The following is a 13,405-nucleotide window of genomic DNA, read 5'->3' as shown; positions in this document are numbered from 1 at the left end:
GCGTGGCCGGGCGGCGCGGAACGCGGGACAGGAACCTCTGTTTCTACATGGAGAGACCGGCAGGACCGCCCTCCATTCAGCAGTGCTGCGCCGCCTGAGGTTTGCAAGAGCACTCAGGCGGCGCAGCATGAGGAGCCACACCGGGCACAGGGATCCGGCGCCCCCTGATAAGTTGCGCCCTAGGCGGCTGCCTAGGTCGCCTTACAGGTAGCGCCGGCCCTGGGCACAAGGACAATCTGGAGAGTGGTGTGAGATTGGTCTTCAGAGCTATTTTATTTTCCTTTCAGAGGATTGAACCCTTGGTTTAGAATGGCTACAGACATCAGGGTGCAATTATTTTGCTAATAGGTAAAAGGTGTTACTGGCAAGGATTGAGATCCTTCGGGGTCCTAGACATCCTACTGGTTTGGACCAATCTTCATTCATCACATTGGGATGGCGAATAGGGCCACGCAAATTAATGGTTCAGAGGCCCCTTTCTAACCCGGGGCCCTAGGTGGTCACTGAAATTCACATTATGGTTAATCATACTCTGGTGTGTGTATACTTTTTTTTTTTTTTTTTTTTTATAAATTCTTTATTTTTTAGTGCATAGGGAAAAATAACAGTTACAAATGCGTGTGCCATGCCCCAACAGCATGTACCCGCGATATAGTAATACACATCAATGTAGTAAGGCATGACAAGGGAATACAATGCACATTTTTTATATATAATGACGTGAAGACTGTTTTTAAACTTAGATAGTTGTGAGGTGAGAGATGAGAATGCAACAAACAACATACTATGCTAGTTGGCCAGCATTACATACTGATTGCACATTTTAAAGTTTATGTAGAGTAGGAGACCGGTTAGTCTGAGCTGTCTATGAAGTTAGAAACAATCAACACAATTTTACAGTGTTATGGCAGGAGTGAGCATTTTAGAAGGTTAATAATGCTAGACATAGCAGACGATCAACAAGCAAATTACAGTTTGTGAGCATGTGATGTGTAGCTGTGATGTATGCAAAGCATATGAGCGATTAGCATTCTGTCAAATAACTAAACATAAGATAAACATAAAATAAGACCCCCCACTTGTCCCCCCAAGTAAGCAAGGTAGGTAATGACTGTCTCTATAGCAGAGGCTAAACGTATGTGAATGTTCAACTAAAGTACTTAGAGGTACTAGGCAATAGGCACCTTGCCTGTCTTAGAGTCCCCAGCTTGATTCTCAAGTCAGCCGATGCCTTGCAGGGGCTGCGTGTATCCACACTGTGCAGGGTGAGGCATCCAGCTCGGTAGCCCATGGGTTGAGATGCGTATGGATCTTGTGCCATGTGGACGTGATCTTGGTGGGGCATATTGAGTCAGTCTTATGGTTGCATGGCCTGTCTCCCGGACCGATCGTGGGATGCCACTGCCACGGGAGGATCTGCCTGTGGCTGCCGCTTCATGGGGCCTCGCGTCCCGACGTTTCTCCAGCTTGTTGGAGCTCGCTTTGCCCCTCCGGAGCTTGTGTTTCATCTCCACTCGCAGGTGAGGTAGCCTTGGGCGCCCTCTCCTGGGTTTTCCCGGGTCTCTGGGTGCCGCCCCTGGTCTGCTGCTGCACTCTGTGGGGCTCCAGAAGCATGACCCCAATATGGCTCCTTGTTGGTGCTTACCTCTTGTGGGTTTATTTTTAGAGGGGGTTAGTGCTACCCTCCGCTTGACTGCCTGATGTAGGTTCTGTGGCAGGTCTGTGGGCAGATTCTCTGACACCTGAGGTTGCATGCAGGCCTCCAGTTTCTCCCAAAAGGAGGTGAAGATTTTATTTAACCGGCGCTACGTTTCCAGCGCTGCACTAGATGTGTCAGTAGCGTGGGAGGCATCCGCCATTTTGTTGGCCTTGTCGGTAGTAGATGTTGGTGTCATTTTACAAGTACTTTGCATGGGGTTCGGATGGGGATGGACCGGGCCCCAGTTTACGTTTTCGCCTTGTTGTGGCAGCAGGGGAACAGCCGTCTCTCCTACGCCTGCCTTGCTTGTAGGCCTCACCAGGGTGATGGGTGAGTATTGCTTGAACTGTCGCTTAAGTGGTGTCATTTTGTTCTCCACAATGTTCCCTCTCGGTTGGTGACCTTGCTGTATTGAGTAGTCGCTGTTTTAGTCACGATATTCTGCTTTGTTTGTTCTGGTGAGCAGGAGCTGCGAAGACATGCTTCCTCTCTGCTCTGCAGCCAGGCCCCGCCCCCGTGTATACTTTTTTAAGGTGTTTAAACTGAATTTTCAAGTATTGTGCGCAAATGTGATTAATTTTACTAGTTATATTTTAGTTACAATAATTATTAGTTCTTTAATTGATCTAATTCATCAAAAGAAATCAATAATTAGCATTGCTTGTACATATAATCAAGTCAGGGGTGTAATTTGGGGTGTGCGGTCCAAAATAAATATTTTAGGGTATTCATTATTTGTTCGAATAGTCCTTTGAAGTGTTGCTTCTAATGAGCCTCTTAAAATGTTATTAACTTCTCATTGACAGGATTGTAATTATTAAAACTTATAGGACCCTTTTTATTGATCCGATAATGGTAAAAGTAATTTTGAAAATTATAGGAAAGGTGAGATTGGGATTTTGTCTAACTCATTAATGGTACACCTGTAGCCATTAACGTAGATATGAGACTGTAATTGCATACAGGTTAATTTGACTATATTTGAATACTTTTGCGAAATACTGCACCTTTTCTGATGTATTTCTGTCTGTTTATTTAAGGGGTATTTATATTGTTAGTAATTCTAGTAGCACATTTTGTAGGAGATAACTTGTTTCTTTCCTCCTCTTATGCTGTATTTTAACAGCAGAATGATTGCATTTAGCATTGCTTTGTAAAGGCATAGCACACATCTTCAAGTGCAATATTTTCCCCCCGTTTTTTTCTTTTGGTAAGAGAGGAAATAGAAGCAAAAAAAATGGCCACCCCCAATGTCCATAACTTTGTAACAATATTGGTTCAAGTTATGTTATGTAAATTAATATTAATGATATAAAAACGCCAATCAGCATCTCTTCACAGAGATGCATTAAATAAATGCATCTTTATGGGGGCCATTCAGCCCCTCCATGTCCAGCACTGACACAGGAAGCACCTCATGTGGCCATCCAAGTGACTGCCACTAGAGGTGTCACTAGCCATAGATGTAAACATTGCCTTTTCTCTGAGAAGATTGAAAAATAAGTAACAAAATGTTCTAAATGTCAACTAGTGCAAGCACATTTATTTCCAAAAGAATGTTTATGCAATAAATGTTTTATTGTATAAGAATCATAGAAATGGAATTCTTATTCATATCCTTAGAAAAAAAAGTTGTTTTCAGCCTTAGTCTTTAAATTCAGTGCAGTGTTCTGCCTGGCAGAAGGTATAATATATTTATTTATCAGTGCTAGGAGAAAAAATAACCCATTCAGGCCTATCTCTCAGGAAATTCATGAGAGTTGTAACTGTGATTTTATGATGCTCACATAATATTTGAATTCTGTTTTGCTTTTTCGTATCCTAGTATCCTAGCTTTTTAAAATTCTGAATTTTGTCTTTCATTACATACGTTTATAATTGTATTCTGCTGTTTATAGATGTTTATCTCATAAGTAGTCTGCTATATGATCCATTTACTAAACAATACTTTGTGCTCATGTGTCTAATGATTTTACAAAATTGTATCCAAAATTTATTATTTAGAAAAAATGATTCATATATGATATTTGTTCTAAATGTTGTAAGTTGCATCACTGTTCATCTATTAATCTATATAATTATGGATGCAGTTATCCCTTTTGGCTTAAAGGGACACTATAGTCACCAGAACAACTACAGCTTAATTCAGAGAAAAGGTAGTGTTTACATTGCCCCTAGAGACACCTCCAAGTGGCCACTCCTCAAATGGTTCCTAGGGCAGTGCTGCACATTAGGCAGCACTGCCATTTAGCGTCTCCACGCTCTACATGTGGACACTGAATTTTCCTCATAGAGATGCATTGATTCAATGCATCTCTATGAAGAAGTGCTGATTGGCCAAAACAGTGTTTGGCCCTGCCCCCACCCCACCTCCTTGCCGAGTTTAGCCAATTCTGTTAATGTAATCAAGGAGACGGATTGGGGGCAGAGTCAGTGCTGGCAGACCCGCGCGGCGCTGTAAATACGGTGAGTTTTAATTCCTTTTAGGGCGGTGGAGGGGGGCAAGCCACCTAAATGGTGGGTTTAGCACTATAGGGTCAGGTATACATGTTTGTGTTTCTGACCCTATAGTGTTCCTTTAATGAATCCCTGTGTGACTGCAAATATATTTCTTATATTATGTGTTAGGCTGAGTTGTGGGCTTCAGGTACAGAGGAATTCCCCCCTACCCCCCCCCCCCCCCTTTTTTTTTTTACAGACTACTTAAAAAAAAAAGAAAAAAAAAGGACTCTAATTGTAGTCTTTATACCACAACTACTACAATATGCTGCAGTGAATATGGTACTAAGAGTGTCAATTTATCTTTGTTGCACTCAGATTTCAATAGTTTGCTGCACTTGCCTGTTTAGTTCTCAGTTCCGAGTCATACATTGTGAATGTAGAGCATACTTTAGACTTCTTTGTGGGGAAAAGTATGTTGTTGTTTTTTAACCTATTATGGGTATTTGAAATTTTGGTCTCAATTTTTTTTATATCTTATTAATCATCTATGTTCCTGTCTAAAAGTCAAGTCTCTTGATAACTTGGATGTACGCAATGAATGAACAAATATACTGAACCCGTAGAAATGTCTTCTGTTATCTCTGTATTTCTATATTGCCCTCAGGGGCCCAATTATTGCACAGGATTTTAGGATCTAAAATGAGGAACAATGGATGATGGTGTTTTTATAACACTAAGTATACAGGAGAGGGCAAAGATATATGCTGTGAAGAGAACTTGTGAATTTAGAGTTAGTTGTTTACGATAAGAAGACGTTGATCTAAATTCTTGAAGAACACTCATATTGTCTTTTGTTTCAGGGAGGATATAGCCTTCCGAGATCTAAAGCGACTCTTGAAAACAGCAGTAAAAAAAATATCACAGGTCCGGCATATTACTTCCCTAATGACACCTGAAACAGAAAGTGGATAAACGCTGCTACAGATGGTGACCTTAATCTTCTGGATTAAATCAAGCCTGAATCAGTTAAGAAGGACACCTTTTGGGAGGTCATCCTTAACAAGATTTACACATTACACCAGATAAACCTCCAGAGATGGATCATTGCAATGCAAAAAAAAAAAGGTTGGCTTTCTGCAGACTCTTTATACTCTAAACTATGCAAATTTTTAAATATGAACTCTATGGACTGTGCTGTCGCATATATGGGTCCGCAAATAATTACCTACAAGGAAAGAGACAGCTGCTTGGAAATGTTGGGCAGTATAATGCAAGCCTCAGAGACTGGAAAGAAAGTCACACAAGAAAAAAAGGTTTCTGTTAAAATTACAAATTTATGAAATTGTAACGTGGTTTTTATTTTTATTTATATGGTGTTGAATACATGATAGGATGAATGCAAATATCTACAGTGTACATTCAAGGCAAATAAAATTTAGTGTACAAAAAGAGTCTTCTGTGAGTTTTATTAATTTAGTCCGTTGGGATTTACACATTTTAAAAGTTCTGGTATTCATGGGATAAGAAGTAGATGTTTTTGTCAAGTGACAGACCCTGTTATAGTAATATATATTCTAGTAATTAATAACAGTGATGGATATCTATGGAGTAGGTGCTACTGCTGGTAAACAGTATACAATAACCATCAACCATGGAGACCAGAGTATATTCTGGCAGCAGCAACCTTTGATGTGATATGTGCAATCCTGACATGAGCAAATTGGGATCGAATGGAAGGGTGATTCATATGGTGGAAGAAGAGGGTTGGCACTAAAGGCCAACACACAGGGTTGAAGGTGGGGACTGGCATGTATTGCGAGAGAAGTGGACTGACATGGAGGTTTTGAACTGTTGACTGACATTGGTGGCAAAGTAAAGTGGTTGGAAATTTCGTTCAAGAAGGGTGGAAAATTCTGACCAAATGGAGGATGGGAGAAAAGGGCTGAAATGGATGGAAGCAAGGTCATGGAAGTTGTTAAAGGGACACCCAGACCACAGCTCAATGAAGTGGTCTGGGTGCCAGGTCCCTCAGGTTTTAACCCTGCAGATGCAAACATAGCAGTTTCAGAGAATCTGCTATGTTTACATTGCAGGGTTAAGCCAGCCTCTAGTATTCTCCATATTATGCCTCCATCACGCAGAGCGTCCATAGGAAAGTGCATTGACGTCGGCGAGGGAGGAGAGGTCACCAGCGCCGAGGGAGCCCGGCACTGGATTAAAGTAAGTAACTGAAGGGGGACCCTGAGGGTGGGGGCACCCTCAGGGCACTATAGTGTCAGGAAAACCGCTTTGTTTTCCTGACACTATAGTGATCCTTTAAGCAAGCTAGTCTACATGGATAATAAAGGAAAACTATTGACATGAAAGGGGGAAATATTTTCCCATGGAGAGTAGAATAAAGAAATTAACATGGATGCTGATTGAGGAGACTGACAAATAGGGTGGAAAAAGCATTGTTTTGAAGGGTGAGAATATTGAGATAGAATGAATGGCATTCAAGTGAGAGTTTGACAAACTGATATTGGGAAAGAATGCTCTGTTAGTAAGGGTAAGACAAGGTCCGATGGGGTTTGTAACTGGACTAATATCAGTAGGAGCAAATATAAATGTGGAAGACTGAGAATTGAGATGGAATGAGTAGGATTTTAAAACAATGGAGGGAAGGAGAACTAGAATGGATGTGCTGATATAAGGAGGGGTGATATAAAAAGGATGAAATTATAGTTCTGAGAAATGATATAAATGGTAATGAACAGTAGCTATATATATATATATATATATATATATATATATATATATATATATATACACACACACACACACACACACACAAACACACACACACACACACACACACACACAGGGCCGGCCTTAGGCCATTAGGCGCCCTGTGCGAAAAGTCTTCATGGCGCCCCCCCCCACACACAGGCAGACAGTCATACACACAAACAGGCAGTTACACAGACAGACAGTCACGCACACACAGGCAGGCAGACACACACACAGACAGGCAGTCAGACAAACAGTCACACACACAGGCAGGCAGTCACACAGACAGACAGTCACACACACAGGCAGACAGTCACACACACACACACAGGCAGGCACAGTCCCACACGCAGGCAAACAGTCACACACACACACACACACAGGCAGACAGACAGTCCCACACACACACAGGCAGACAATCACACACACAAAGGCAGGCAGTCACACACACACACACGCAGACACACACACAGGCAGGCAGTCAGACAGACAGTCACACACACAGGCAGGCAGTCACACAGACAGACAGTCACACACACAGGCAGACAGGCAGACAGTCGCACACACACACACAGGCAGGAAGATACACAGGCAGGCAGTCACACAAACAGACAGTCACATATGCAGGCAGACAGTCACACACACACACACACACACACACACAGGCAGGCAGTCACACACACACACAGGCAGGCAGTCACAGAGTCAGACAGTCACACACACACAGGCAGGCAGTCACACACACAGACACACAGGCAGGCAGTCACATAAACAGGCAAATAGTCTCACACACACACACAGGCAGACACACACACAGGCAGGCAGTCACACAAACAGGCAGTCACACAAACACACACACACACACAGACACACAGACTTACCTCTTTCCATTATGGCTGGAAAGGGGAGTGGATGCAGTTCCTGTGCAGCAGTTACCATGGGCTTCAGGAAGGTATTAGCCCCGTTTCCTGCTAAGCCCCGCCCCCACTGCTCATTAAGCCCCGTCCATGCCGCCTCAATATATATATATATATATATATATTTTTTTTTTTAATAGACCCGGGTGGAGAATAATGAAATCCTCCACCCGGGTAACTGTTTTAGCTCCCCTGACACAGGCCATGTGCGAGCTGTGTCGGCCACAGGGCGCCCCCTGGTTACACCCCTAAGGCCGGCCCTATACACACACACACATACACAGTACATATGGATGGGGTTAGAGTGGAGGACAGGGCCGGACTGGGAAGAAAATTCGGCCCGGGCATTTTTTAATCACAGCGGCCCACTAAGAAGGGGGCGGTGCAGAGAGGGTGTGTGTTTTGTCATCACTAATGACAAACACGCCCCCTCTCAAAGTGAGCATGTTAGTTCAATGCTCTTCCAGGGCAGACCATACGCAGACCTCTGCTAAAGAGCTCTAGCATGAGAAAAAAGCCCTGTATTTGTTCTGCACAGCGCAAGCAAATTTAATAACATGCTTGCACTGTGTTTCCTTGCAACTTGGCTCTGGTGTCTCTATAAATGGATACCAGGAGACAAAAAGGAAAGAGTATTGTGCATGTGTTTGGAGCCTGCTTGTGGTATTACGTGTGTGTAGAGTGAGCTGATTGTGGTGTGGTATTGTGTAATAAGGTCTGTTTTAGTCGTGTTGTGTTTGTGGTGTAATGCATATGTGGCTAGGGACTCTAGAGAATGTGTGTATAGGGGAATGTAGCAAGTGTGTGCATACAGGCTATAGTGTGTGTATGTATAGGTGATGTAGTGTTTGTAGAGAGTGTGTGTTTAGGGGTGTAGTATGTGTTTGCTTACAAGGAATCTGGTGTGTGTATAGGGGATCCAGAGTGTGTGTGTGTATGTATATCTATATATATCTATCTATATATGGAAGGCAATATGCCTGAAGTTGTGGGAGGGGTTAATTTTTCCTATTTAAACCCGAGTAAATCCCAGCTTACCTATCGTCGCCGTTTCGAAGTTCTGGCTTGCTCGTCTCCCTCTCGCCAGTACAGCTTCCGGGTCCTCGGCGACGCGCTTCCGGTTCCGTCGTTCCTTGCGGCTTCCCGCCAACCTCTGTTCGCACAGACGCTCCCATACTCAGAGACTAACGTACACCAGGTAACCGGCGAGAATGGCCACGTTCGGGCTATTCTCGCCGTTCAACTTTTTCTTTTAAACTACATACAACAGTTCTCTGTCGCCGGTTCACTTTCCTCCCAATACTTCACGCAAATTACTCTGTGTTTGCTCTCCGTACCCAGTTCTTATTAGGTCATTACTTTAATGAGCAAATGTTGCGGAGAGCATTCCATGTAAACGATCTTTATAACAGATGTGCAACTTCCACATTATTCTTGACAGGTAATCGGTCATCTTTCTAGTGTGTTTATGGGGATTCTTTTAGGCTTCGAGACACCCTAAATAGCTCTGGTAACACAAGTTAATGTAAAGTAATTTGGGCGTATTCAGTCTTGTTCATCTCATTAACGTTATGACACGGAGTTTCTTAAAGGTTCCCTAGGCGAAACAATCAGTTTCTCTGCGCGAGCTTGTGCTTGGTTTATGACAATTTTAAGTATTATCTAGTGATTGAAGATTTGCTTCTGAGTAATAACATGCATTTACTTCAATACGGTAAATAAAGATTTTCCCGTTTACCGCAAGTCGGTGCAATGCCAACAACACCTTGAAGGTACGGTTGATCTCCTAGTATATATTTTGTATTAAAGCTTTGAAAAATTGTAACTCATTTCGGCTATACAAAGCAATGTTCAGCTTACATCTTCATTCGTAAAAATCTCCTTCTCTGCGTTTAGTCATCCGGCTACCTAGAGTTTTACATTCATACAAACGGCATTTTTTCTCAAATCGCGTTCACAACATTGTTACAAGTATCAATTGGTTGAAATTCTGCTGTCAGATGGGGGTATAATTTATGTAAACTGTTTTAATTAGATAACTAATGCGTATGACAGGTCGGTTCGTATGACTTACATTAACAGGTGATTATGTTCTTGTGCTCTTTTAGGCTATTTAGTTCTTATTAATTATAAGTTGTGATATTCATGGCTTACTTTCGAGATGCTTTTACAAAATGTTTTATTTGTGTTTGTTTTGGCATTTGTTTTATATGAGTGTGTGTGTATGTATATATATGTATATATGTGTATATTTGTATATATGTATATGTGTATGTATATATGTAAAATAGGGAATCAAGTCACCATGCTCTCAAGGTAAAATAATAAGTACTTTCTTGAGTCAATATATACGCTGTTACGGTTGTTTAATTCTGCTTACTTAGTTGCCTGACTGCTGCACTATTTATTACTATGCCTTAACTTTGACGCATATACTTTCTGTTTCATATACCTACACATTACACTACCAAGCGTATTTACCATCGAGCACCCCTGCACAGGCAACCATACGCGATTTGACTAGAATGAGAATGGGGGATCAGTCAGTGGGAGGTGCTCTGACGGTTATGCACATTTTACATTCATCAGCACACGCTTTGAATAAACACAGCTTGCATACGTGACAATTACGCCGTGCATTACATTACTAAACCTATTTAAAGATTCTGACATATTCAGCGTTGCACTTAAGACCTACGATTGCCTGATTACCTTGACTTGTACACCTCTGCGCAGACAAGCAGAGCACCCCTGCACAGGCAAGCGTATTTACCATCGAGCACCCCTGCACAGGCAACCATACGCGATTTGACTAGAATGAGAATGGGGGATCAGTCAGTGGGAGGTGCTCTGACGGTTATGCACATTTTACATTCATCAGCACACGCTTTGAATAAACACAGCTTGCATACGTGACAATTACGCCGTGCATTACATTACTAAACCTATTTAAAGATTCTGACATATTCAGCGTTGCACTTAAGACCTACGATTGCCTGATTACCTTGACTTGTACACCTCTGCGCAGACAAGCACATATGTTTATAGACACGTGCATTTAAGTTCACACTACAGTTCCGAGGAACAAGCCTCGGCAAAAGCGAGTACGCATTTTTTATCAGTTCTATGAACAAGATCCGCATTAAAAAAAAAAAAAAAAAAAGGCCTCGTTTATGTCACCTCGAACACCACATACATGCATTCTAGTTTATACGTACCGACCATCTAGATCCCGACGTGCTCACAGGTCACTCCAGTTTCGGTCAGCAGCACGATCCTAACTCATTACCACCCATGTTTCGTTTCGTGGTATGTCCTTTCTCACTAACTAACCTTCCCTCTTAGCTAGCAGTGGCTGGCTGTCAGGTTTCCTAGGCGTCCACTAGTTGTTATTTCCCCCTGGCTTCTTCGCCTTAGGTTAGCGGTCCTGCGAGGCCAACACCCATCCTCATACTCGGAGGTACTACGCCCCTCGGGCCAAATCATAGTTAGTCGCCTCGCATTGTGGCATAGAGAGGGCCTCATCTGTCACTCCCATGCTATCTTATGTTTAACTTTCACCGAGAGGCCGACACCCCGCCACAACAGTCAGTGGCCACGTTATCCCCTCGCGCCAACGCATAGATAGAGCCTCTCCAGCCGCTTGGCCTCACCTGTCACCAATCTAGAGTAATCGTTTCGCCGCATTGCGGCACTAGCTAGTCAGCCAGCACTCATGCACTCATACTCTCACACACATACACACACACACACACCTCGTAAGTTGGGGGGGCAGCATCCTACAGACTCATCACGCATAAACCACTATGTTCAGGTATCCTAGCGGGTTATTTTCTGCCCCGTCATAGCGTTAGTTTCGATTGTGAGTTACATACCCTTACAGTAATACAAACAGTATGTCAAAACTATCATACAGGGCTAATCTATGTTTTCAATACGTAAATCACTGACGGGCTAAGGGTCTACTAGAGAACTAGTTATAGCAGTACAAGGATATATATTTTCCTAACTTGTCACTCACTTGTGATCCAATTATACCACATTCACTAAGTACCATATCAATCTAGTAGAAACCAAGATCGTCGGTTTCCTCCAACAATTCGTTTCAGGCATTTTTCTTACATATAATTTCAGTTAAATATGTATATTGGGGGCACACGCTGCCTTTACGTTACACGTTGTACAGGTTAGGCTTCGTACTGGACCGTCATCAGGTCCTCTAGACACTTACATACATGTAGTGACTGCTTACAAGTTTATTTTGTATTTGTTACTTTGCAACCCCTTAGGGGTCTTTCAGTACGTTGAGTTCTAAATTACATACGTTGACTCGTACCATCGCTTAATTCTCACGTCTAAGTCACTTATACAATCTACACAGGTTAGAGCATTAGCAATCTAATGAAAACAGGGTACACAGGTTTCCCTCTCGCTTCATATCAATATCGAGACATCACTCGGCCGTCATCACGAACAAACAATACCATTCAAATCCTTAACAACTAATAGTCTTCTCTCTGCACGCTTGACCCTCGCAGGGTTCTCCAGGCGCAATTCAATTAATTCATCATGTTGTTTAGTACTGCATACATTTCACTATGTTATTTGAAGTTAATCCTGAAGGACCTCTTGAACTTAGTCATGCTATCTGTTTCTGTTTAAGAAGTAACACCATAGGCATCATATAATATACACATTTACGGTCCAAGCCTATCAAGTAAACGATTAAGGGGTATTTATTATACAAACTCGTTTAAGCTTAAACCACAATCAAAGCTCCTTTCAGGTTCCTATCTTAAGGGCACACCTTTTTCCTACTATGAATTACTGCATTTCATTCCATTCGGTTCGCATCAATACAGATAGTTCGTCAGGTGCCTTTACAGTCCTTTTCGCTGTGGTTATCCAGTTAACCTAACCTACCATTTGTGAGTAACGCTCATCCACGAGTAACAAGCCTGCCAAGGATTAGAAGTTCTGAAGTTAGTCAAATTCGCATGAGGCCACCTACTCATCTCAACACGGAGGTTCCACCCCACGGTCCAACCCGACGGTCCAACTCGGAGTTAGTATCTCGCAAAGTCATGGTCACGGCCACAAGTATAGTCTCTTTTACCAACAGTAAACAACCCGCTGCACGTAGTAGATACAAGACCACATGGGCCAAATCAGAGGTAGGGCCCCTCTCAGACACAGGGCAAATGATAAGGGCCTTGCCTCCAACATGATAGTCCTTATATTCACCTATCAGTACTCGTTCGCAAGAAGCTCTACTATACGGGATTTTCAGTTGGCATAGAAGTTGCATGGTTAAAACAAATATATTTTCTTCCCTCCTCACAGCATGCTACAAGAAATAGCCCCAGGACGTACTATCTTTTCTCAAGTCCCCCGCCTTAGCCGCTCCTATAGTCCTGAAATCAGACCTTGCTTAAAGTAGAGGTTGAGCTTAAGAACATACGGCCCAGAGATCCTCTGCAGGTCAGAAGGTCTAATCATGCCTTAAGTTTAGAGTTTTACGCAGGTAAGATTTGTCTACATACTCTACAGCTTACGGTATGGGTAGGTGTGGTATCGT

At 42.6% G+C, this 13,405-nt stretch overlaps 1 protein-coding gene across 3 annotated transcripts in view; it reads left to right on the top strand.

The window, feature by feature from the left end:
• GUCY2F (guanylate cyclase 2F, retinal) overlaps positions 1–5,560 on the top strand; it is a 113,397-nt gene extending 107,837 nt beyond the window's left edge. For 2 of the 3 annotated variants that reach the window (XM_063432135.1, XM_063432136.1), the window contains exon 19: positions 5,002–5,560. In XM_063432135.1, coding sequence (XP_063288205.1) covers positions 5,002–5,113 — 112 coding nt within the window. In that variant the 3' untranslated portion in view covers positions 5,114–5,560. The remainder of the gene's footprint in view (positions 1–5,001) is intronic. The other variant, XM_063432137.1, reaches the window with a different exon arrangement.
• The last annotated feature ends 7,845 nt before the right edge of the window (positions 5,561–13,405 follow it).

This window comes from Pelobates fuscus, chromosome 9, assembly GCF_036172605.1.
Source record: "Pelobates fuscus isolate aPelFus1 chromosome 9, aPelFus1.pri, whole genome shotgun sequence".
Taxonomy (NCBI): domain Eukaryota; kingdom Metazoa; phylum Chordata; class Amphibia; order Anura; family Pelobatidae; genus Pelobates; species Pelobates fuscus.
The sequence above is the reverse complement of the archived record's forward strand: the minus strand, read 5'-3'. Positions and strand labels throughout refer to the sequence as shown.